The following is a 27,082-nucleotide window of genomic DNA, read 5'->3' on the forward strand; positions in this document are numbered from 1 at the left end:
ACGTTATGAGCAAGTCTTGTTGACAGTAATGTCAAATCTATTTCCTATTTAGTATTAGGGTCCATCATGTGATGGAATTTTAAATTCACAGAAGGAAACATTAGGCCTAAATAACTAAATGACTCCCCTCCAACACCAAAGCACAGGAAACCAGACAGAGTGAAATGAAATCAGTTAGCGGAGATCTTGTGGTTTCTGAGGGTGTTATCGCTTTGCTACTGTGTCATTTACTTGTGGAGGCTGGAAGTATGGATGGATGCCGCAAAGATATGTTGAGTTTTCTTGGAAGCTGACGGATAGAGCTGGCACTGGAGCAGAGAAATCCATTTCCTATTGAGACAAAAGAATGTATAAATATAACTCAACAACTCAAGAAGCCAGCGAGTCCTCTCATTATCTTTGCTCTTGATAGCAGCAAAGAGAGAAGAGTAATGGACTAACCTCTGCTGCTAATCGCTTTTTTATAGGCTCCTATAGAAGAAGATCTTCCTTTAGGGAAGATTAAACTTTCTATTTTTACTTTGCAAGGGGCTACATCAACTGAAAAAAGCTTACCATGCAATGACCAAAACGTTTAACGTTTTTAAACCTATTACTTTTTTTGACTAGCTGGTTTGTTGATTTTTGTTCCAAGTTGTCTCTTTAATTTGTAGCGTATCACTTTTACTTAAGCATTAAGATTTCACGCTTTACATTAATCATTCAGGGAATAACACATTAATCCAAGGCATGAAATTACAATCTTCCATTTCCTTTTCCTATCAAACAACAATGGATTTAGCAGCGTAAACGGATTTTGGTTTATGTTCTTTATCTTTTGCAGTACAATTGCTGTAAATATGAATTTAGGAGATCAAGCAAATTTGGCTACATTGTTAAGAAGCTTAGCATGTGGGGACAAAAAAGCAAAAAAAAATAAAAAAAGGCACAAAAGCAGAGCTGCTCCTTCTCCAGAGGCCACTTCCTGAAGCCTTTTCTCTCCTGATTCAGTTTGCTAGCTGCTGAACTGCCCTCAGGCTGTTGTGTCCACAACCCTCAGTGATGGTTTGCATAGCTTATCATCTCACATTTTCTCATGTCTTGCCTTGCCTATTCTTTCTGCGGCTCTTTAGCATCTTTTCATGGAATAATCGGCCACAATGCAGCTCCCTTTGACCACGGTTGGCACGGCCACTGCATCTTGCCTAGTGGCTGGGGAAATCACCAGCATTTCAGCACAGGGACCCACAACCAGCCACAGTGACGGAGCACAGGCAGCCAGTGGGACCAGTTTGTTTAACAAGCACTCAGAAGCAGCCTGGCTGAGTGTGCCAACACAGTGTTTTGTGTGCCTGACTATTCATTATGAATGGAAAGTTTTGCAAAAAACGTCTTTTCTCCGAGCCACGATCACTGGTATATGAATGCCTTTCTGTCTCTCTTGACTTGATGCTCTTCTTTCTTTGCCTTCCATGTCTGCCAAAGAGATTGTCAGATGAGTGTTAAAATGGAAATCTACTGATGATGATATTTTGAGAGTTTTTTGGCATTTTATATTCTTATATGATATAACACACTGAAGCTGTTGACAGTTTGTCATCATGCCAGACAGTCCATCTGTCTTCCTCACCACAATTGTGATGCATCAACTAACTGAACTTATTTCAGAACCAAGACTTTTTGTATTTGGTGTTGTCTGAAACACACAGACAACTGTTCACTGTGTGTAAAAAAAATGCTGATATTGCAAATAGTCAAACTGCTGACTTATGTTTGCAATTAAAAGCTGAAAATGCTGTCTGCCTTCTACTTCACCTATAATTTTATTGACTACCAACGCAGTCATGCCCGCTTCTTTTTCTAGGTCAGTAGGTAACTATGTTTAAGTATGAATCATTCCTGGTTGCATTTATATGTTAATTTCCTTCTCGGTAATTCTGACTCCTCATAAACAAAAGAAAGACATGGCTTTGAACTAAAGAGCACAAGGGGTGATCCGGTGTTGTTCTTACTCTTTTCAAGTCTACTCCTCAGCTGCATAGTACAGAGAAGTCTCTGTCAAGTGCAACAAAGAGGTGGTCATGCAATCAACTTAAACAAAGACTTCATTCCCTCTGTTACCGAACGCAATATGAATGGATAACCTTTGTGGAGCCTTTTATTTACACCATTCAGTCACTCTCTTTCTCTGCCTCTGCAGCTGTTGCCACAACATGAGGGAGTAATGCATATATTCCTACCAACGACTGGGGAAGAAAAGAGAAATAAAAAAGAGAAGAAGAAAAGATGGATGGGAGTAAATGTTGTATACACATATACGATTAAGGGGTGGGGGTGTAGCAAAAGCTCTAAAGGGCAAAAAGGCTGCCGGGCTCAAGCAAAAAGCTGGCTCAGCAGGAGGCTGATTATACCACCAAAGGGATCCACTTTGCACATCTAGCATGTACAAACTCAAACAAAGGAGCATGGCAGCACACAGGCAGCTGAAAGTGATGGTGGGGGTCTGGCTCTTGCTGATTTTTTAGAGGCAATGGCACTTTTATGACCATGCTAATAAAGTGCTTCTGGGACAGAGCACCTCCCACACCTCTGCCTGCACACACGCCAAGAACAGCTTGACTGGGCCTTAGGACCTGTGTTTATGGACACATGGATCAATACACTCCCTAAGGGTCTATATTTAAGTCTGAGCTGAGTAGCGTACCCGTTGATCACAGGGGGAGGGGAGGGACCCCAAGATGGCCATTACCAGATTTGGAATGAGGTCTTTGAAAGGGCAGTCATGGTTCAGAGGGAATCCCAAATCGGCTCTGCAAATCAAACCTGCCTTGAACACAGTCGCTGTAGTAGCCTTGATATGCAGTATCTCTCCATATAACGCTCATTTACTATCTTCAGTTGCAAGCGCTTGTTAATTCAGGCGCAGTCGTTGATTATTCCAGCCACATCTTTCACCCTTGATTCTCTGTGCCCTCACTGCTGGAAATGCAAATCTGGAGCGTGACAAACGATGTAGGGCCATCTCTGACACGTTCAAGCCCCTGGCGTCCCCATGTCGCTCCCCAGCTTACCTCCTCCAGCTCCACAGTAATTACCCTTGTTGGATCGCTACGCCTAATCATACTTGATTTTGGGATGCACTGCCATTGTCTCCACTTGTTAGCCCCTCACACTGCTTGGTTCTGATAGAGTACACTGATAATACTGGGGGAATGAGGCGCACACAAACACAAACACATACTGTATATTCTGTTGCCTGGTTGTTTTGTGAGGGAGCTGTGTACAGATCTAATACGGTAGCTGATTCATTTAAAGATGATTGTTGTGCCGCCAGTGATTAATCCCTCTACAATCTGATCATGTCAGCAGGAGATGAATAGAATAAAAGAATAAAAAACAAAAGCAACATTTAGAAAATAATATTTAATAGATCCAGATTCTGTAAAACAGGCCCCTTAAAGAACAGAGAGCAAGGGGAGGGATGTGTGGAAGTGGCTCCCAATTTGTTCTCACTTTGTTCCAGTAATAAGATCCAGGCCTTCCTTTCCAATGGACGAGATAATTAACTCCTGGGGACAGACTGCACAGAGCTCTTGGTTTATGGCACACGGAGAGAGATCTCTACAACCCAGGCTGAGCATGGTTGCATAAATTGCAGACTTTGCTTGATGTATGTTTTTACAGATAGATATGGAAAGGGGACAAAAGATAGGGATGTTGTTTGATGGATTGTAGTCAGAGAAAAAATGTGAGGGAGGGGGTGAATGTAGAAATTAAATGAAGAGGCTGATATTTTAAAGGAAAAGAGCACAGGAATTTCAGCTGTGTGCTTATTTCATATCTAGTATGGCATTTATTGTTGGCTTATTAAGTTTTGCTTTGTTTTATAGCTGACTAGCAAAACGAATGCCTCATTTTATGTCATACTAATATGCTATTGTAATTGTATGTAAATTAGATATGCTCTTTTTTGGGAGGGTTAATTGATAGTGACAGGAAAGGGGGAAGAGAAAGAGAGAGGGATTAACACGCAGCAAAGGTTGCAGGAAGGAGCTGAACCCATAGCCACTGCACTAAAGACTCACCTTGGTACATGGGGCACCAGCTCTACCACGTGAACTATCCAGGAGCCCCAATTAGATATGTTCTCAATGAAATAGAGTTTCAATTTCCAAGACCAAAGTTTTAAAGTTTTAAAAGAAATTATCAAAAAGTCTGGTGAGTCAGTGCCAAGTTTCCAAGGCTTTATGTGAAATGTGAGTCTGTGGGCAATGTCTGCGTTAGATGTTGTTTTGTTCTTAGAAACCACACGCTGAGTGGGTGACTGCAGCAGCAGTAGGATGAGTCAGGTCAGGCTAATTTCCATTGCTGTAACCTGCCTCTCTTTCCTGCATTGTCCTGCCGTGTCCAGCAACTCCTTTGGAATGTGCACCATAATGGTTTCCTCCTATTGTCTATTTAAGCCTCCACTCCTCTTCTTTATAACTCATTGCCATACTGAGGATGAACTCTGACCCTTTCAAGCAACAACATTTCTAATGAAGAGCATTTTCCATTTGATCATATGTGTTTCATCATGTGAGTCATACTGGGATATCTAACCTATTTTCTCTTTCTTGTTTTCTTTTCCAGAAACATGTGAAGACCCTTGCGGATATTTGACCTGCAAGTAAGCCTTCAACAACCAAAAGGCGAAGGTCTCCTCCCTTCTTCCCCTCATCCATTCTCTCTGCTTCCTCTGCAGTTTCCTCGCAGGCCCGTTAAACATGGAGGGCCGGCGGGCTACACGCAGGACTTTATCACCTGACCCTAAAGTAGGAGCTACAGCTACTCTGCTAGGCTTTTGGCTTATAGCAATGCCTACCTTGTGCAGTGGGCAGACATTTGCTAGTTTTCACCCCGAACGTCGGGACTGGGTCTTCAACCACCTGACCGTTCACCAAACTACAGGAGCATTGTACATTGGAGCAGTCAACCGTGTGTACAAGCTGTCAGGCAACCTGACCCTCCTTGTTTCACATGATACAGGCCCAGAGGATGACAACAAGGCCTGCTACCCTCCTCTGATTGTCCAGCCCTGTTCAGAGCCCCTTGTCCCTACCAACAATGTCAACAAGCTTCTCCTCATTGATTATTCCCAAAATCGGTTGCTGGCCTGTGGCAGCCTCTACCAGGGTGTCTGTAAACTCCTCAGATTGGATGACCTCTTTATCTTAGTGGAGCCCTCCCACAAGAAAGAGCACTACCTCTCAAGTGTCAACCAGACTGGGACCATGTATGGGGTCATTGTGCCTTCCCAGGGCCAGGATGGCACCCTATTTATTGGCACAGCAGTGGATGGAAAACAGGACTACTTTCCTACCATCTCGAGTCGAAAGCTGCCCCGTGACCCTGAATCTTCTGCTATGCTTGACTATGAATTGCACACTGACTTTGTGTCCTCCCTCATCAAGATACCATCAGACACACTGGCACTGGTCTCCCACTTTGACATCTACTATGTTTACGGATTTGCCAGTGGCAGCTTTGTTTACTTCCTGACTGTCCAGCCTGAGACACCAGAGAACAGCATGTCATCAAGCGGATCCACCAGTGACCTCTTCTACACTTCTCGCATTGTCCGCCTCTGCAAAGATGATCGCAAGTTTCACTCCTACGTCTCTCTCCCTGTTGGCTGTGTGAAGAATGGTGTTGAATACCGGCTACTGCAGGCTGCCTACCTCGGCAAACCAGGCCGTGTTCTCGCTGCCTCGTTCAACATCAGCGCCCAAGATGATGTGCTTTTCACCATCTTCTCCAAGGGCCAGAAGCAGTTTCATCGCCCGCCAGATGACTCAGCACTCTGCGTGTTCACCATCCGAGACATCAATGCACGAATCAAGGACCGCCTGCAGTCCTGCTACCAGGGAGAAGGAAACCTAGAGCTCAACTGGCTGCTTGGGAAGGATGTGCAGTGCACCAAAGCAGTAAGTTACAGTAATAGACATACACAGACATTAACACATATTCAGATGTACTGGACATACGGTATGAACTTATTACTCATTTACAGTTTGGAAATAATCATGACCAAAATACTGGTATGCCTTTTCCATGTGGTGACAATGTGATGACATTTCTGCTATCGCACATAACGATCAGCGGCCCAAAGCTGCTCTTATAGGTAAATGTAAATTGTTATTTACACAGTTCGTTCTTGCACATCTGTATATAATTTAAGGTTAAGCAGGATCTCACTGATTTGCAGTAGACCGTTTGTATTCTCTATGCGTTGTAATCAGCCCTCAACTAATCAAGAGAGAAAAGAATAATTAATCTTTTGTTAATTTTAATAGTCAAAATACTACAATGGTCCAGCAAACTCTAGATCTTGTTTCCTTCCTTAAAATAAGATAAACAGTAACGGAATGACCAAAGCTTCTCAATGAGCCTAGAAACCACAGCGTTCAATGTTTTGAGGGCGTATACGCTAATTGAAAACAAACACAGCAATCATAAGGAAATGCTTTTTGCTGCCTTGCGTAGAATGGTTCTCACACTTTCAAGTATATTTCAGTGTTAGATATGTTCATAAAGTAGGGATGAGTTATTTTTCTTGGCAACCATCAGAGTGACAATATTCTCCTTGAGCACAATAGAAATAAACACACGGCGAGAAAAAGTAGTTGGGGGTGTTTTGTCGCTTAAGTTACTCTGCTTCTGATGCTAGCATAGATCACACACCAGACTATTCCTTCTTAAATCCCTAATTATGGTATAATACAAGGCCATGTATCTGCGACATGTTGTCAAGTAGAATTAAGTTTCTTGATTTTCCCTCATTCCCAGGAGGCTGCAGTCCTTTGTGCTTTCATTCTGTAATTGCTAATAGGAATTTAAGAATATTAAGAATTAATGACTAGCTGTATCACTAGTCAGTTACAATGCGTGTGTATGTGTATCAGTGCTGTATGTCTACATGTATGTAGGAAAGGTCTGTGAATGCTAAGTGTACATATGTGTGTGTGATGGAGCTATGCCGTAGGTCTTAATGTGTTTTTAGGATTTAATGATATCCCTATACTCACAATGAGGAGAGCCACTGATCAGCTTCCTTTGTTGCTAATCCCCCAGGTCACTCAATTGACCACTCTTATTAAAATCAGTAAATTCCCCATTAGCACAATGTCAGAGGTGATTGTCAGGAGGAGGGAGACATTATCTCAAACTAGTTCCGTCGGGTTTTATTAGCTCCAGTGAGAAGGCAGAAGGCGAGATTGGAAGAAGGAGAGGAGAGTAGGCGGAAGAAGGAGAAATGGTGGTATATAGCGGTGACGATCCTGAGGTTGGGAGGCTTTCTGTCTGTGTGAGCTCAAATTAGAACCTTTTTCCGGCTTCCTCAGACGAATCCCCAGTCATCTCAGTGTGCTCCAAAGGGTGCCAGCCGTTACCTGCAAAGCAGCACCTCCCACTCCATTCTCTAGGCATGCACTGCCAATAACATTCTGCTCTCCTTTCACATCATACACCAAGGATACACAAGCTTTGTGTGTGTAGCCACAGAGATAAGACGATGTAAAATACAGTCCTTAAGACCATGTCCTCATGCTCATTGAGCAGCCAATAAATCCATAGTATAATATGGATTATGCAGATAGATGTCAATGGATGAGGAACTCTTAAAGCCTATACAAATTACATTTAACAACCGGATATGTCATCCCTGCTAACATTGTTTGCTTGCTGTTAAATCCCCAACTCAAGCAGTGTGGCTGCTTTAATGTGCACACATGTTTCACATCTTGTTTTTCTTAATCTCTATGTGCGGTATTTTTGGAGACCTCATGTCAAAATATGAGGTGAAACAAGGCTAGACCAACCCGAGAGACTGTATTTTTTGTTAACTGTTAACAGTACCTCGCTTGGTTTCTGAGTAAATTACACATGCTGTCCCAGTGCCTTTCCTCTGGTCCATTGCTAACAGCAGGTAGCCAGTGAACTCAAAGCAAAGAACCTTAATTATACCCACGGCTCGCATTCCATTCTTGCAGACATTTCAGTGTGTGTACGCTTACATGCAGGCCAAGGCTAAGGCTGGGAATGGAACTGAGGCAGAGCCAGTGGATTCAGATACAGCAGCCAATCAAAGATTTATCACCCAGCCGTCCAGCCTTCTGCCATCTGGAGATTCACACCATCTCTGTAGTCACTCCCAAGGAGGAGAGCCATGATGGGATTCTTTCTGTCCGTCTGTGTGTGTGTGTGTGTGCGTGTCTCTCCGACTAACACTATCATCTTGTCTTTCTTTTTGCTCATGCCCCACAGACTAATTAACCACTCGTCAGAGCAAAGGGGAGCTAGTATTGATAATACTGATATACCCTGGGAGGGAAAATCTGAGAGCAGATATCCTGTCACATCTAATTCATCCTTCATTCAAATTCCACACCAAATGGAACAATTTATGTCATTGTTTAACAAGATTATGTTGAAGCAGACCAGGGTAACAACTGTTTTTCATCCTAGATGAAATATTATACTGTATTGTGAGTTATTCGATAAGGATTAATCACACAGGGTTAGAGTCTATTTTTGTCTCTACAAAGCTCTGCCAAAGATAACCAATGTAAATTGTATCATTTGAAACAGACTAAGACGTGGCAAATCTACATTTCTTCACTACTTGTGAGATTTGTGATAAGGCAGGCAGGGCAAAACAAAACAAAAAATCTGCAACAAGGTGCAAAAGAAAACTCAACCACATGGAGTCCAGGGGGATTTGGCTTGGCTGCCAAGTCTGCTAAGCGTACATCATCTAAACAATCTAGATATAATCAGAACCAAATGCTCTGGAGCCCAACGGACCATTTGTGGAATAGCTGCATGCATTTGAGGAAGTAGCTATTGATAAACCAAAGTCTGGAACTCACGGCTGTTTCTCAAGATAGCTGCTAGTTTCCCCCATCTGATTCATTCTGTGTGTCCATGTCTAATCAGCATATGTTTAAAACAAGCATTAAGCAGTTATATACAGTACATTTGATTTTATAACCATAAGAGAAAGGAATAATGTCAACTTACCTGATTTTTTTTCTAATTCAAATACTGCAGTGGAGTACCCCTTAGCACTCTGTGCTATTTTGGGGAAAGGAAATAAAAGGAAATGCCATAAAGTGGGGGGCGTGACTATAAGAGTGGAGGCGATTATTCCCTGTCAGCATTATTGCTTTTACTCTGCTCATGAAAATCTGGTAGTACTGAAAGGTTTCACAGCCGTGGTGTGTAGTGAGAGGCTGAGCTGCCTCCCAAAGTGGGAAATGTCATTCAACATAGTCTGCTTATAACATTCTGACAGGGACGAAGACCGAGACAGAGAGGAGACAGACAAGAAATAGATATAGTGACAGAAAGAGAATTAATGAGTTGGAGTTGAAGAGAGGGGGATATATATTCAGAGGGAGAATAAGATAGTGTTTGTGAGCAAGAAACTATAGGTTATATACTGTACATGGGAGGAGTGCTAGGGCTCAGCCTGGCCATCTCACTTACTCCACGTGGCACTTTGAGGCCACTGCCACTCACACTGTCTCAGCTGACCTGATTCACGACCAGAAAGACCACTGTCTCGCTCCTCATTCACCACCTCCTTCTATCTTGTTTGAGAAGAACTATCAGATGGAATTCTTGTAAGATACATACAGCATCATCACACTCAAAATTTCCTGAAGTCAAACTTGACTTTATGGTAGTGATTTTTTTCTAATGAATAGGTAAATACATTATATTGCAGCCTCTTTGCTAATGTGCATATTTCAGGGTAGCACAGTCATCACGCAGTGTGTTTGCCAGTGCACATAGTTATCATGCAGTATGTGTCTTCCTGCAGAGGTGTGATGATAGGCCAGGGTAATGAGCCACAGTGAGAGCAAGGTGGAGCTCAGTCAGGCGAAGCTGAAACATGTCTGCCAAGTGGAACAGAAAGGCAAACATTTGTCTGGCTGGGAGACTCACTCGCACACCTCCACCTCACTCTGACCTCCTTCTCTCTCTTAGGCTCACCTCTCTCACCCTCTCAATTCCATCTCAGACACTCTCTGACACTGCCACTATTTCCACAACTTTGACCATCACTCTCTCCATCTGTCTCACTCTGTCAAGTTCATCTTTCCTCCTTACTGAGCCATCTTCTTTTATAATACTCTGTGTGACGTCTCAGCCTCTCTACTCTCTCCTCTGAGGTATTTTTGTCACTCCCCCCCTCATACAGTACATTTCATGTCATAGGTTTCTGTGTTTAATGTGACACATTTGCTTTCTGTATTTCAGTTTCCGTTTTTTTTTCTTGTTATTCATTCTTTAACTTTTGTTTTTTTCTCTGTCTGTAGCCGGTGCCCATTGACGACTCTTTCTGTGGTCTGGACATCAACCAGCCACTTGGTGGTTCTCAGCTGGTGACTGGTCACACTCTCTACACAGAGACTCGGGATCGCATGACTTCTGTAACCTCCTATGTCTACAATGGTTACTGTGTAGCCTTTGTGGGCACCAAGAGTGGACGTCTAAAGAAGGTGAGTACCAACTCCTTTCTTCTTCCTACCCAGCAGTTAAAGGCCTGTTGTTGGAGATTTTTTCTCACTTCATCTCTGTGATACATAAGGACTCAGGCTGTCCAGTGGTCCATGGGGCACAGACACTGTGAAGTGGTCCTATTTCTGTGCAGATGGATCATGGTCACAGGGAAACTTATCTCCTTAATATTTAATGCATGCTGTCACAGCGTCGAAGAAGGGTAATGGCGATGGCTAGCTCACTGTAGTGGTCATTACCAGTTCCTTGTTAAGTGAACTACAGTGTCGCAGTGTTGAATAACCTGCACTGGCCCATTAATTTTAATAGGCACCTTTCTGCCTGTGGCCCACTGAGAGGCAAAAAAGACAGCAGGCCATGCACTAAACCTCCTAGTCTTGGTTGGAGAATACAAATGCCGTAGAGGGTTAAGGGCTGCTGGCTGGTTAATAATGATAGATTTTGCACCCTAGCCACAGGAAACAAGGTATTAGATGAGATTTCTCTTTGACAGAATTGAATAGTAGGGAAAGTAAGTGCTATGCTCTGGGTTTGGATCACATAAGGAGTGAGATTGTCAATCAGAAGTGTGTATATTTTGCAGATTAATTTAGAGCAGCTGTTGCACTGTTTTAGCTCTGACATCACCCCGTACAGCTGATGCTTAGATTATATCTCGAATGTTGAAATGATAATGATGTATTTGAATGTAGATAATATGTATTTGTGTGTGCATTGTGTCACAACAGTTCTTTGTCTTGCATACTGATGGTTCTTTCTAGACTACATTTAGACAGCTGGTTGAAGGATTTGTCAGTATTCACTTGGATGCTTAGCGCGTGGCGGGTGCCTTTTTGAATGACAGCAGGAGTGTGTCACAGGGCCATAACTGGCTCATATAGTCGTCCCTCCCCCTACTAACAGCTGCATGAAGCTCAGTGGAAGGTACTGAAAAGAAAGGGAGAGTTGCTAAAACCAATTTGATACCACTTTTGGCAAGGTCTTTGTTATTTCAAGCCTGGCAATGTAACACAAATGGTGTTGGCCTGGGTTATTTTGGTCTTCATGTATTCATAATTAAATCAATACACCAATCAGGCTATGGTGGAGAGAATGTTCATTCAGTGTAATCCCCTGCTTGAGCTGTTTAATAATTTAGCACCTTTTTCTACTTGGTTAAATTAGATGAGACAGAAAAGAGTGTTTTCCCTACTGTATTGCTGGTGCTTGCATATTGTATTTATCTCCCCGCTTCCTTCCATACTCTTGTCTGTAGCTGCCGCCTGCCTTCAATCCATGCAAAATAGCCTTGCGTGCTGCTGTGTACTTAGGCTCGCTCTTCAGAGGGGCATGACTGTAACCACAGTAACGCTAACATGGGGGAGGAATTAACCAAGATATGAGAAGGGTACCTAGAGAATGGGCAACTCGGTCTAGTGGCCAGACAGGAAACCTTGTAGAACACTCAACCACAGAGACTGATCCACATGACAACATAATAGGGTAGTAATACCACTTGCACCAACAGAACAACACATTAGCAATCATCTCATTTGTTGTCATCCTAATTAGTTATCATCCTCTCACCATGGGGTTGCCAAGATGAGAAAATGCAGCAAGTTCACTTTATGATAGAAGTTGGAAAAGGGTGGCATGAACACTAGCCATCAACATTAGGTATTTTGAAGGTGTGAGAGAAAGCAGTCATCAATGTTAAGAGTAATGAAACATTTCATATTTTTCTCAGCAAGGAGTTTTCACCTCTGTTCTATACACTTGGTCTGAACCTAATTTGTTTGAAATCATCTGATTCTGCCAACACTGTGCAAAATATTTGCATGAAGGTACGTTATTGGACAAGGACTAGTCGTGATTTGCATGCAGGCACATGATTCAACAAGCGCTGACTCTCCACCTAATGTGCATGAAAGAGAGAATGGCCACAATTAGCCTACCTACTGTAGCAGTCAACACCAGTGTGGAAAAAGAAAGCATTATTTTTGTTATAGGCAATGAATACTCAATAATACTGCATGACAGTAGTGGTAGGAAGAGGACTACTTTGCACATTTTCATTGTTAAGTTGTCTGCCTGGGTTTCAGTGTATCTGAAATATGCATGGGTTTACATTGAGAGTGTTATCCATTCACTCCCTCGGGTGTCACAGGCAGGGCAGAGGGATAGGGTGACCTGATGAGCCCTGGCTGCAGCTCCTCTGCAGAAGCCTGATAAACTCCTACAGAGTTGTATAAGACACATATGGGAATGCTGCAGGCTTCCTTCGGATCCGAGCATGATACAGCTATAGGGTGACAAGATGCTTTGCTGGTGATACAGTTCAATACCTTTACCTTGTTCATGCAACCAAGAGAGACAGACAGATGGGGAAAGGGAGGGGTGTGGTTCGTGTGGATGCACGGTTAGGAGGTGTGAGTCTGAGCCATGATGAGAAAAAATAAGAAGAAGAGTAGCAGGAAGAGGCAGAGATCGAAGGAGAACGAGAAAGGTACTGGGGGAAGGAGGAAGAGACCGTTGAAATGTGAATTTAGTGCCGCCAAAGAAACCAGGGCTGCACCGCTGCCTGTAATTGGATTGGCTCCCTTCCCAAAGAATCCCCCCTCCCCTGCCCTCCATCTCCCGCTTCCCCATTCAATTCCGCTCCTCCTTCTCCCCCCCCCTCCCCCACCCTCTCACTCTCCCTGCAGACCAACTACTGTATATGCTGCTGTTTCCTGGGCTTTGCTGGAGCATGGCAAAGCAGGAGGGATAGTGATGGTGGATGCCTGTGACCAGCTTTTGCAGGGGATTGAGTGAGGAAGAGGGGTTAAGAGGGTGGGGGAGTAAGCAGACACGAAGGTGAGGAGAATGCATATATAGTGGAAACAATATCACTACATTTGTGAGTCTCATACAGTATATTAGCACTCACACACTGGGATCATGTGTACAGGGTGTGAAGTGCTTACATTTTACTGTGCGATATAGGATCAATCCACCCAATCTATATTTCGTGAAGGTGGAGATTTCTCATTCCCATCCTAGAGTGAAACCTAATACTATCATCTAAGAGTTATGTGATAAATATTAAGCCTGAGTGGCATGAGGATTTCAGAAACTGGTTGTGGACTTCTGGGTGGCACCCCCGGCGGCAGTGATTGATTGTGGAGGGCAGCAGATGTTCACCTCAGCAGAAAGCTGCTAGGGGGCAATCAATATCCCAGGCCTTTTTTCTAGCTACTCTGAAACCAGTTGCAATCAGGACCAAACAGGGCCAAAACTAGACCTTTAGTCCACTCTAAGCTAACATCAGAATATGTTCCACTGAGCTTGTTCATGAGTTAATGTCCTATTTAAAATCTAGACCTAGATTTACATTGATACTCTACAGGCAGTATATTATACTCACCAGGCTCCATCATCTACATTATCATTCTTCCCTGAGACCAAAAAGACTGCTCTGTGGGTCAAATTATTGAAATAGGCAATCTGCTACAGTTTATTCTGGATACGCATTACTAAAGAATTGCATCATCTAAATTGGAATTGGCTGTGTGTGGTTCACTTTGTGCTAAAGCACAGACATATCGCACATTGAGACTGGGATCTGTGGGAAGCAACAACGGCATTAAGAAGGAGAAGGAGAGGAGGGAGCACTGCCTTTGATATAGATGGAGATGGAGATAAAATTGGATGTTGAAAGACATCCCAGTAATAGATGAATGGGGAGGTTAAAGCAAGCTCAGCAGAGGCACATTCAGGATTCCCCTGTTAATCAGAGTCAATTCGCAGACAGTGGAAATGAATATCCTCTGTCCCAGTTCTCCCATACAGAGCAGCAGGGGTTAAGAGCTGTTGAACCAGAGACCAAAGGGATATATTCCCAGATGGCATCCTCTCATGCTTTCTACAATCAACAGAGTTGCTCAGATAATATGTAATTGAGTCATGACGCCTTGACATTTTTTCAGTAGTTTTAGGCTATTATTTCCTCAATCTTTTGACCTGAACTGCTTGCTTTGTTTTCTTTATTCAAATGCCACAAATTATGGCGGTGGATGTGAATGTTGAATGGAAGTCAGGGGTTGATTAGTGGTGGGCTGTATCAGCAGTAAACCATGGATGAAAAAAATGTCTTCCGGCTCTTGATGATGTGATGCTTTCGGCCTAATTAATTCTTCTCATCATGCCCTGATGAATAATCAGGAATTGGTTTGGATGATGCCCTTGGCAGCTGAAGGGGACAACTTGAAAGGGTGGTTCAGGTGTTTAACTGGACAAGTCCTGTTGAACTGGTTAACGTAGCAGAGGGTGCGCGGCTGACTCACCTGGCTCCCACACTGGCCTTAATAGCAGCCAGGATGTCTGTGTGTTGTACAGACATTGCTGGAGTGTTATTTAGGGTAGCAGCTGATCATAGCACATAAAGTGTTGGGGACTTGAAAGGTTTGTAAATGCAGACAGCTGCTCCAACAGGACCCGGGTGGACAAGTGGTCGAACCCCCGTCCCTCCAACCCATCTCTCACCCCTCTATGTTGTATTTACCCCCAATGCGCTTCAGAGAGTTAGTCCTTGGTCACCCTCAGAGGGAACAAGATCTGGGAGCGTTTCCACTCTGTTGCATATTAACCCAGAGGCTGCTCACCTGCTCGACTTGTTCAAGCCCAGTTTTGGTGTGACCTGGCTTGGCCTGGCCTGGATTTTTATGTGGAAGCGTGGGATCAGTTAAGCAGATTTGTTGTCACTCTTGGCTCTGTGTTTGCTGTAGCCCACCTGGATTATCACCCTGGTAATTTGGAGGGGAAAGAGGAAGGAGAAAGAGGAAGAGAGAGGACAGGTGGGAAAGGACAGAGATGGAAAGAGTGATAGACAGACAGGTACAACCAGAGATAGTGAGACGGTGGGCAGCTCTAACTAGAACTGTGGATGATGTCCATTGCAACAACTGAATGGAAACCCATCCTGTTTCCTCTAGGGTATGAAATACTCTGAGAACAGAACTGAGGGGTCTCACACACACACACAAACATGCACACATTACTCACTATATTATACATGAAATTTGATATGAACATGAACCCTGGTCACTTGACTTTATCAACAATTTTCAGTTGTTGTTTCCAGTTGGTCATCATGGGATTGCGTATAAACAACCTAAAAGCGCATAGATAAAATTAATCATTTTAATGGCTTTATTAAACATCTCCATTGTCATTGCATGACTTGCATTAACCTTCAGCTGACATGAAAAGAAATACAATTACAAGTGAAAAGCGTTGTCACAGTTGCCACCAGGTGGAATTTGTTTCCAATCATCATACTAACAAATTGTAATTTCTTACTGAATGCCTTTTATAATAACCATTGCATCACTTTGTTTCAAATTGAATGGTGTGGTCCAATTAATCCCACACAGAACAAATAATTGCATCCTTTTGTTAAACCATTGTCTTTGTTCTGTCAGCCTTGTTTGTTTAAAATTAAATGAAAACCACACTCAGTGCACCTGTTTATGAAGCACACAACTAACATTTCAAACTTAGCAAAATGACAAATTGACAAGTGGCGTAGAGACATAAGGAACATTTTAGTTGAAATGACAGCAGCTGCCAATATGTGCCTATTACAGCCATCTTCAGGGCTCTACCTGCTAGATTGATTGCAATCTTTTTAATCATCTTTAACTAAGTAATAGAGCCTCAGTTTGCCCACCAGCAACAGCTGGGAGCCAAGCATAGCCTGCAGAAATTACTTTCGCTGGTAAAAGAAAAATTTTCCTCCCGAAACAACCTGCAGCACTTCCTCAAAGAGGCTGAATCAAATGTCCTACAGTAAAACCAGCACTATTTGGAAAAGTGCAAATAGAGGTAAATTGTATTTTCTGTCATTACCTGGACCTCAGGGCTTCTGTAGATGCCAGCTCACAGAGAGACTGTCAAAAGTCCTTCTACCCTCTATAGCAAGACAGGATGACGAATAAATACTATCTTACAGTTCTGTGAAGTGCTTTATGAAGGCATTTTTCTGCTTTGTGGGGAACACCCTCTGATCTGCAGGTGGTCTGAACTCTACTGAATATCCATGAAGAACTTCAGTAGAGCCTGAAGCTTTAAGTCCTCCGTCTTATCTGTAGAAACAATTTTCATAGTAAATGTTATGATTTATTTTCAAAAGTGAATTGGCCTTTATTGAGGTAATGCAATTCACACTTCGTGGCATTTTAAATTAAAAAAGAAGTATGACAGTGAACGTGCTGTGCTTTGAGTTTATTGTTATTGTGTATGTATGGGAATGTGCTGTGGGTGTGTGTGTCATTGGTGTTAAATTACCATAACCAGCTAGCTAATGACCAGCTCGTTGACTGAGTTGTGAACTGGTAGGATGTCTGTGTGACCTTTTGGAACCTGGCCTCCACTTGACCCCCTTCTGCTCATTTCTTAACCCTGAGCCAGATAAAGAGGTGGCCAGCGGCAGCCCCAGGCTTCAGCAGCAGGCTGTGTCTTTCATGGCTGTCGTTAGAGTACAAGCCTCTCTATCTGCCAGACCTGGTCAAGGCTTCTCTAAACCCTTCACTTTTAAAAGGCCAGAGGAAGACTGAGAGCCCCTGCCGTTCCATTCATCCAAGCCTTATATCTGCTTTTTCCTTCTTAGTCTTTCTGATTTACTCTCTCTCTGTCTTTCTCTATGTCTCATTTCCCGCTTTCTTTTCATAGCAGTGAGTCAACCGGCTGTCCCCTCTCATTTCCTTACTCTTTTCTTTCCCCCTCTCATTCCTCTCTTTCTTCCTGTCCTTTTCTCTGTCTCGGTCTCTCACTCTCACTCCCAGTCTTTTTCTCCTTCTCTTCCCTGCTTAGACTATTACAGTGACACAGCCTACCCTGCAGTGATCTCATTAATCACATTCAAACAGCTCTCTCTTACTTTCTCTTCTCCCCCCGTCTCCCTCTCCATTCTCTTCCTCTAATTGCTTGCTCTTTTCTCTGCCAGTGTCTCGAAGGAAGCGTTTTTCATTATCTAACAACAAGAGACAAACACTCATACAGTGCATACATTTTTTACTACAGATGGAATTTATACATGTAGGCTTAATTTAGCCAGAAGATTTGCAGTAGTATGCAGCCATGCCGATGTAGCCAAATCCCGAAAGACAGAATCACATATGTCCATAAATATGTTGCACACCACTTTCATTAATTTACCACCAGGATCACAGTTTTTTCTTAGATTTTATTAGATTTATTGGAAATGCCTTCTCTTTTTGTGGGAAACATATTACCCTGTTGAGCGTGTCCCATAATTGGACATAACTTTATTAATGAGATTAATTAACCCATTGTGTAGTAGAGACAATTTCTACCAGACGTGTAGATAGAGCATTGCTTTAATCCAGTTTTTTCAGCATATTATCTTGTTGATGGCGGAATTATGTATTTTACCCATGAACATTTTCTCATGTTTGGAAGTACTTAGGGCCTTAAAGGGAAAAGAAGACATAGATCTTGGCACTGCCTTTACACTATTGCTCACATACAGAGCCTGGGAGTCATACTATGCCTGTGGCAGTGGATTGTGTGGTTTTTACCAATGTTGGGAGCAGTAGTGTCATTAGGAGTGGGAAGCCACATCAAACACCACTTACTACCCCAATCCATGTCTTTCCAGTTAGGAAGAAAGATTAGTGAGAAGTGAAGTTGAAGTTGAAGTGAGAATAACACTGAATTTACCCAAATGTTTCTCTTGGTAAAAAGTGGCCTTTCCCATTCTTATGAATATGGTATTTCTAGCCCACGCATCCTGGCAATCGAATGTTTTACGTGCAATAAACACAGAAAGAATAATATGCCTAAAACATTATGCAAGGGGGCTGTGTTGGGAGGCAGGGCAGAGCCTATCAATATTCCTGTTTAGTCTGCAGCCAATGTAGGCACCACAGGGAGAACATTTGAAATTCATAGAAATTCTTATCAGTTGTTGCGTCGCTGTTATTGATCTGTTACTGTGGAAACAGAGTACTACGGGTTTAGGCCTTGTTAGTTTTTTCTTGCCTGAGGTAAGTCTAAGAGCTCCAATGACTTCCAACAACTCTACCAATCAAAGACGAAATTTCTCTCTCTTAAATGAACTTTAAGTACTCAGTGCTTGACTTTTGTCCTCTGAGTTGCCAGCTGGCGTGGAATATGAGTTTTTTTTCTTCTTCAATTTCCCAGCTGACCTTGCTGAAGTACACAGAGAGAAAAGGGACAGACAGAGAACAAGTAAACATCTTTAGGACAGAAAAACCCCAAAATAGATTAGCAAGCAACGTCTGTCAAAGTGGATGGCTGGCTCAGTGCCAGGCTTTATTGATTTGCTTTACAAAGCACTTGAATGGGCCAGATAACTGTGATTAGCCAATTCATTACTGCTGGCTCTTAGAGTGGTCTAAAATTAGATAAAAGGGGGAATACGAAGGACAGAGGGGGAGTAAAGGCAAACTATTACTTTGTGAACTTGCACATAAACTCTAACAGTGGCCCACAACAGAAGGAATCTTTTTGAAGTTCTTGACGAATTTTTCCTATTTTACATGCATCATAATGATCATCCTCATTAGAAGCAGTTACGCAGTGAAAAAAGAAAAACATGCATTGTTTATCTGTTTGATAGCATGCATAATGATTCTAGATTACTCAAGCAACCAAAACAGCATTCCTCTCATCTTTGCAAATGTGTACTTCCATTTCAAGAGCCTTTTCAAGTGGTACAGCGCCAACAGATCTCAGAAATGAGAATTGTTTTGGCTTTGATGATATACTAAACTGTTGTCTGTGCGAAGGCAAACTGAGTGTGACAGCGACTAATGTTTCTGTCTGATAGGGAGACAGCTTTACTGCTGCTCTGTCTCCTACTTCATACAAGACAGCAGCAGTTATCAGGGCCCTTAGAGTTAAGCTTGTCTGGGTGACAGCATTGTTTAATGTATTTCAATGATCACACAGTGTTTACAGGAAGCTTTTATTGGCGTTACACAAATAATTTCTTTGATATATGCTTTTTGTCATCTGGTTATCATTTATCATAGATGTTATGACAATAATAATTAGGAATTGTAGTAATATGCCATGTTTCTTCTTGTCTCGACATTAAATACCACATCTGTCCCGTTTCCCTTTGAGATACTCCTTACCTCTGAAACCTGGATGTTGAATCTCTGACAGTGAAGGATCGAGGCAAGCAGGCCTTTATCATTTTCCCTGATTTTTTTCTTGCTCCAATTTCCTTTCTACTTGTTCTGTGCGCACTCTATCTCCTTTTCTTTCTCTCTCTCTCTCTTTCTCTCACTCTCTCCATCTCTCGCGCTCTTACCGCAGGGCTGTCAAGTAACTCCAGCTAGCCATCAGCCTAATGAACAGTGATACAGTGCTAATAGCATGTGATAATATTTCAAGCCACTGGTAATCTCCGCTCACTCAGCCTTTACCTGCTCCTCACTTCTGCGCCTTTAACACACACATACACACACACACGGGGCATCTCTTTCTCTTGACAGCTGTATGTCAGGTCTTGGCCTCATGCTGTCATGAGGAGCTGTCAGCCTAGACTCCCTCTTAATACTCCAGCCGTCCAGCAATGACGGCTACAGTCCTAATGGGATTGGACAGTTCCTTCTGCATTGCTCGTAACACAGTGTACAGTGTGTTGTGTTCACTGGCAAGAACATCCACTCAAGCTGCATGGTCTCCTTTGTTTTGTTTTTTACTGCTGGTTTACTCATGTTTTCACAAAGAAAAAAGTCTATATTACTCATTCACCTTATATTCCATGAATATCAGTGAGCTCACTTTCAATATGTCCCTACCAGAGAACGGGCCACTATCTGACCCCTAGAGCAGCCACATAAAGCACACTGTCACAACCATGTAATGGCATTACACACCACACACTGTCTGGTGAGATTGAAATAGTGAGTAACTATGAGAGGCCGCACACACCACATATTGTTTGATTGGAGATATAGAATAGGGAAAATATGTAGTCCATGTAGAAAATATGTGGTATGTCAGAACATGTGGGAGAACAGATGGCTTGACAGATTCTGTGTAATAGGAAAAAGAAGTGCCGAGTGCAAGCGTAGAACTGAAGGAAGAGGAAAAATAGCGAGGGCATGTCTGCAATTGTGAAAAGCACCTGTATAACCAAAAAAAGCCCATGCCAGGCCACCGAGAGGGCATTAACGAGCCCCATGATATCAAAGAAAAAGAGCAGGAGCCAGAGGCCTCTTTCAGCCACAGGTCAGCTCGGCCACCGCTGTTATTCATTAAACCCTAATGGTTAGCGGTTGGGAAAACATTATCTAGGCCTCTGGTAAATTGACTAAAGGTAAGGGTCAAGGCTGGAAGCAGGACTGAGGCAGCCCCTTGGTGACATTGGTGCGCTGTGTCGGATTGGATTAGTAGTCAAGGCAGAGAGGTGATGATTTGATGGAATCGTAGCACAGCGGCAAACCGTCAACATTCCTCCCTTTTTGCTCTGCTTAAAAGGGGAGTAAAACATTTCTGTGGGGAATTACTTGTTACCGCCAGTCATAGTTAAGTGTTTTGGTGTATTTGGCTGCCACAGTTTGGTGCTGCTGGAAGCAGCTGTCGGCTCAGTGGGGTGTATGGATGGAAGAGGTGTGTTTTGTGTTTGTGTGCGTGTGTTTGGCCTATATTAGCTGACTGTGATAATGAATTAGCAGAAAAACAGACAAATCAGTTTTGCGTTAGACCTGTATCTGTTAAATTTGGGGATTAGACGGCAAAGATCTTGTCTACATCATTTGCATGTTGCTTCCCTAAGGTATTGTGCCTTTAGTGTATAATTAATCTCTCTCTTTATTTTGCCATTTTCACACAATATATGAGGCTGAAGATTTGTGTGTGTTTTATTATAATATTATATTATATGTACTGATGGGCATAATATACTTTGGTGGGTTGCACATACACATTTTACTCACTTATTTGTATGAGGGAGGTGTGCGAAAACTCCCTTGATCATACATTCAAAAGACACTATGTGTTTCACTCTATTTCAAGAGTGTTTCATCACGCACAAATGCATGCACACACACGCACATAGACACACTGGGGAGCAGGGGGGCTTCCAACTGATTAGGAAACGAGAAACACTTGTGTCATGAGTTTTCAACCTAATAAGCCCAAATTGTTGCGGTTGGGTGAACATTTGGGTGCAGGTATGTTGTGTTTAGACTGCGGGCTGGATTGGAGGGTAAGGGGGGGTGGTTGGATCGGAAGGTGTGGTAGATCAGATGACTGTGTCGGCTCCCCAGGATCCTTGGCTGAAAGGGGATAGGACGGTGTTTGGGTTACGCCATGCTGGGAGTGCTGTCCTCTTTAAATAAGACACACTTGAACAAAGTGCAGCTGATCAGATTAGCGTGGCTGATCAGGTTTCTCAGCAGGTTGTTGGCTCCCACTGTCTGAACATCTTGACTAGGAAATGCTGTTAGTACTAAACACACTTCAGAGCGAAGGGAGTGAAATGAAGGGATATACCAACACAGTTGTTGTTAAGCTTGAGTTGGAAACAGATGATAATGGAACATGGATTTTACTGACTTTATTTGTGATCAGTACAGTCTAGGCATTTAGCATAGTAAACATTTATCCTTTTGTTCACCAAGTTTTGGTTTTCTGCATCTGCAGTTTTTTCTCAAGGGCGAAGTTATTCTTTCTGGCAGTAGAGAAAAATCCTACAATAAAGTGGACCTATGGGACTCAGTCTAATACAGTGGTAGCAGGATGAATTGTACCAATCGAGTTGTGCTGGGTTCTATTGTTAAGTTTGCTATTGTGTGACGAGGAGGAAATTGTTTCTGTTCTTGGGCCCTGATGAATGCACCCTTCAAAGACCAGAGATCATTGAAACAGCATCAGAGGAGGAGAAAAACAAGAATATCATCAGAAAGGCAGTGTCTTGGTTTGGTTCTCCATTTCTTTCCTCTTACTTTCTTCGTCTCATACTCTGCTGCTGTCTACAACTATTTTCTATATCTCTTCTCCCTTCTCGTGGATCCACTTTTCAGCATCTTTGTCTCTGTTTGTCTCATGTTGTTTTTCTCAAATGCCCATTCCTTACCCCTGTCTCTGCCCTTCTCTCTCTCTTTCGTTCCCATTCTCCATGGCTTCTCACCCGTGATCTATCCAGGCCAAGCCACAATCCCTTATAAGGCCAGTGGAAGCCCCCATCTGGCCTCTTATTTCCATATCAGATCTGCAGTAACAGACAGGGTTTATGCAGGATCAAGCGAGGAATGTGAGGCTGCCTCTCTCCGTTGGCTGTGCCACAAACCTTACTTTGCTCTCTGCTCCTGGGCACAAACCTGGTCACACCTCCGCCTTCTCTCCCCTTCTGCTCCTCCTGCAGCTTTATCTCCTCTTACCTCTCTTTCCCCACATTTCTCCCCATCTCCCCTCGACCCATCTTCTTGCTAGCTTCACCCTTCCTCTTTTCCTCGTATTACTTTCTTCCTTCCTCCTTTTTTCAGCTGCACTTCTCTTATCTGTCAGTATCCTATGTTTCCAAAAACCTCAACACCAAACATACACAATCGTCTTTTGGCGGCATCTAAACAGAACACACATTCACGTTTGGGGACAGAAACGCACCATGCTCAGATGGTTGCTCATGCTCAGTTCATAGCTTATACAGCGATGCAGCCGCAGACAGCCAAACAAAAGACTAAGCCACATCTGAGAGCAAGACAAAAAGAGAAACACAGTAAAGCCATACAGTACAACTCCACAACAAACAGTCTTAAAACAGGCTCAATGGAGCATCTGCAGTTTGGGCTTACATTATATTTAAAAGCTCTCTTTCCTTCGTCATCATTACATCTCTCTGTCTTTCTGTTTCTTCTTTTCTATTCCTTATGCGCTCACTGAGCCTGTTCCTCATTACAATTTGATGTTTCCACAGGCTTTTTCCCTCCCTGCCGAGCTTTAATATGTAAAGTGTCGACTTTCCTGTGTGTGTGTGTGTGGTTTGGTTTGTTGTCGTAGAGAATCTGTTTCTGATTAAGCCTGCTCTCACTGAGCTTTCCCTTTACTGCCACATTTGCTTGGCAGTGGAACCTTTAGAGTGAATCTCGTCCAGGCCTTAATTGTTTTAAAAGGCTGGCAGACCTGGTTTTCTTTTTGGCTCTTTTTTGTTGTGTCTTTCTATGCTTCACTCTCTGTTCTCTCCCAGTCTCTCTCTCACCTCTACTTCCATTTCACCACATTCTCCTTTGTTCCTTGTTTCTCTCCCAGGGTCTGACACAAATGGAGGGATGAAGGGATGAGAGGGGATCTCATATAGCCTATAATGCTTATCTCCTCTGGGGCCTGCGTAGCTCATTAACCTACGTTAGTCTCCACATGCCTCTATTAAAGAGGGACACCTGGCTCCCGAGGGCCCAACAGGGAAATGACAAGTCCAGTCTCCTTTCCCTTCATCAGCATCCTAGATGCACATAGGGAAATGACTCATTATACTGTAAAACTGCACATGCAAGATTGCCTGGCTTTTGTAGCTACTCTTGTGATACTTCCTTCATTGTGGCTACAGCGGTTATTGATGTTGATGTGTTGATTTCTCAGTCACGTCAGCTGTGCTTTAATGTGACATGTACAGTATACACATAATGTAATAATGACATCCACATTATAATATAAATTACAAGTGACTTTCCGTGAATACCAAGTAGCCCTGCTTCAGGCTTTAAAGGATGTCAGTCGAGAGGAGTTCTGAATGTAAACAGCAGAATTCAACGGCTCCAGCCCTTTTACACAGCAGCTCTGTTCAGCTGGAAACAGACTGTAAGCTTCTGGTACAGTGGCAAGTCTCAGATTAGTCAAAGTCCTTCCAAAGCCAGGGCAGCATCAGCTGTATTCGGGGGTTACACATTGAAATGTATACTGTAAGTAATTGCCAGTGAAAAGCCTAAATCTTATTTGGGCGATGCATCCCAAATCTGTGTTCTGGTCCCCTGGCCGGCTCTGGTTAATCTGCTTGGTAGGGACTTAGCCTGTCTAATGTCTCTCCGTCCACTCTGCAATACAAAGGAATGCAGAGATAAGCAGAATTTCTCTGCACTGTGCCACCTGGCCACAAAACAAATAAATGCTATCAACTGCTTGTATTATATTGGGAGATGAAAAGATATGCAGATGGCAGGTTTTGCTGTCTATCTTTGTTAAAATCTTCAGTGACTTCATGTTCCTCTTTTGTTTTTCTCACTTTTTTCTCTCCCCGTCTGTCCTACTCTCTCGGTTTTTTCATTTTTCTCCCTGTGCGTGTAGATCTTTCAACCATGCATTTCTGGCACTAAAGCGAGTAAGTTGAACTGCATCACTTTAATGTCAGACTCCATGTTTTCCACTACACTGACCTCTTTGTCTTCTGCTGCCTGCAGTTTCTCTATCCTCTTGCTCTCCCCTTTTCTTTATTCTCCAGTACTCCCTCTCACACAGTGTTGTGTGTGTACGGGAGTGTGTCTGGCAGACAAGTGGATGTTAGGGAGTTACAGCGACCTGGAACAGTCTGTAGGCTCTCTTTTCACCGTTTTCACATTTTCTCTCACCCTCCTCTTCACTCAGTGTATTACTCTTCTATTAACGTCTGGCTGCTTCTCTTTCTTCAGACAGTCTCTTGTGCTAAGAAATATTAGCATATAACTGCCATAAGGATCTTCAAAATTCACAATTAATGGGTTTTTAGTGGTTCCCGGGGCCTCACCATTATGTAGCCGGGCTTCTTAGCCTAATCCAGTGGGGACCATATGGGCAGCAGCCCGAGTCCATACACTGGACCCAGAGGTGTATTGAAACCAGTGGGGAAGCAGAGGCAGAGTGTATTTAAATCCAGAGGAGCTCAGGGCTTTATTTAAAACCAAAGAAAGTTTATTTGTTTGAGGCCCTCTGAGATTGGAGTGAGTGCAGGAGGGCTCTCCTTTTACAAAAGCTGGATTAATGGTCCACTTGGGTTCAAGGTGTGAAAGTGCGCAAAATGTGTGTGTGTGTATGTGCATAGACACAGTTGATTTTACATCATATTTGTCTAATGCTGGCATGTACTCAGAGTTCCAGCCAAGGTGAGCATAGAAGTAGCAGCATATAGTAATAGAATATCAGCAGTGTAAAATAAATATGATACTTTTCACACTGAGAGTTTCTGATATTCAAACCCACAAGGAGTTACTGCTACATATTGCATATTGCACATTTTTTTCAAGTGCTCAGTTTGCCTTGAAAAGGAAGGTTTCTGTGTTGTAGGTTTATGAGGTTCATGACAACTAGATAGAGTTAATTCTCTTACACTGTCCTTGCTTCTCCTGTTTAAATTTTTATACTTGAAATTAACCATGGTCATCTTTGCCCACAGGCAGAGAATAAGTCACTTGGTTAAATTCCAACTACTGACCATGTACAGTTTGTTTGACTTTTAAAGCGAGTAAATTGACTTGATTTAACAAATACAAATGTTATTTGTTCCACCATCCACTGTCCATTCATGACAAAACTTTGAACACCTTCAGACTTTGTCCTTGTTCACTCTTCAGTAAACTCACAGTGATCCAATTTGGAAATCCAATCCTTCCAGATGGACTTAAGAATAAATTACTAAAGGTCAAACTAACTGGCCAAGCAGCTAACAAGCCAGCCGACCACGGTCAACACCTGAGTGGAAAGCAGCCAGAAAAGCTCTTTACTCATTACAGTTGCTGTCAATGGAAAGAAGATTAAAAACGACTAAAGACTGTGTCTCCTCAGTGACTTAGGCTTTTAATGTAATGCGTGTTATATAGAGGGGCTGTGGTGTTACAGTATGTATATAGTTCTTTCTCTCTTCTTTCTTTCTTTCCCTTTCTGTGTGTGTGTCTGTGCATGTGTGTCTGTGCATGTGTGTGTGTGTGTATAATCCACAGGTGCACAGGTTGGCTCCGGACGGAAAAGAGAGCATTAGCCCGGGGCCATGGAGGCAGGGAGGGAGGCAGAATAGGGGGCAGGGCAAGGCTGTTTCAAATGCAAATGCGCTGTTCCTCACAAAAACTTTCTCCAGTGGCACAGCTTGTAAAATATAGCACCCTATGGCTTCATTCAAAGGATACACCCACTAACCAGGGACTGTAGAACCACATGGCCCCCTAAAACCACTCAACCATGTCATAAAAAAAAGTGAGCTCTTTTTCAGGGATACTAGTAAATGAATACACTGAGGCATATTAGCCGAGCAGTTAAGGTTTATTTAATGTTTTACCCTTTGGGCTGTGTGTTGTAACGATGAACTTTATAATGCATTTTCTTTGCCCTTGTGATTATATTTTTTTATTCTGGTGATAAATTGGCCATTCACTGGAATTTAAAAGATATAAAAACAGCTACAAAAAGGTGTGAGATTAATTTGTCAATAAACAACAATGCAGTAATTAGCAAACAATTTGCAGCATCATGGATAAACACACCAGATATAAAATAAGTTTTTTTTCCAGAAAGTTTGAAGTACCCTGATGGGACCTAGTAAGTAGCAAATGGCCAT

The 27,082-nt window shown here is 42.8% G+C and overlaps 1 protein-coding gene across 1 annotated transcript in view; it reads left to right on the top strand.

Moving 5' to 3' along the window:
- Window positions 1-27,082, top strand: part of plxna2 (plexin A2) — a 158,476-nt gene that overhangs the window by 18,562 nt on the left and 112,832 nt on the right. Inside the window, exons 2-3 of the mRNA XM_035656760.1 lie at window positions 4,612-5,945; window positions 10,344-10,526. Of these exons, the coding sequence (XP_035512653.1) occupies window positions 4,746-5,945; window positions 10,344-10,526 (1,383 nt within the window). The 5' untranslated portion in view covers window positions 4,612-4,745. The remainder of the gene's footprint in view (window positions 1-4,611; window positions 5,946-10,343; window positions 10,527-27,082) is intronic.

Source organism: Morone saxatilis, unplaced genomic scaffold, assembly GCF_004916995.1.
Source record: "Morone saxatilis isolate NCDOM2014 unplaced genomic scaffold, NCSU_SB_2.0 Contig15, whole genome shotgun sequence".
Classification (NCBI taxonomy): Eukaryota; Metazoa; Chordata; class Actinopteri; family Moronidae; genus Morone; species Morone saxatilis.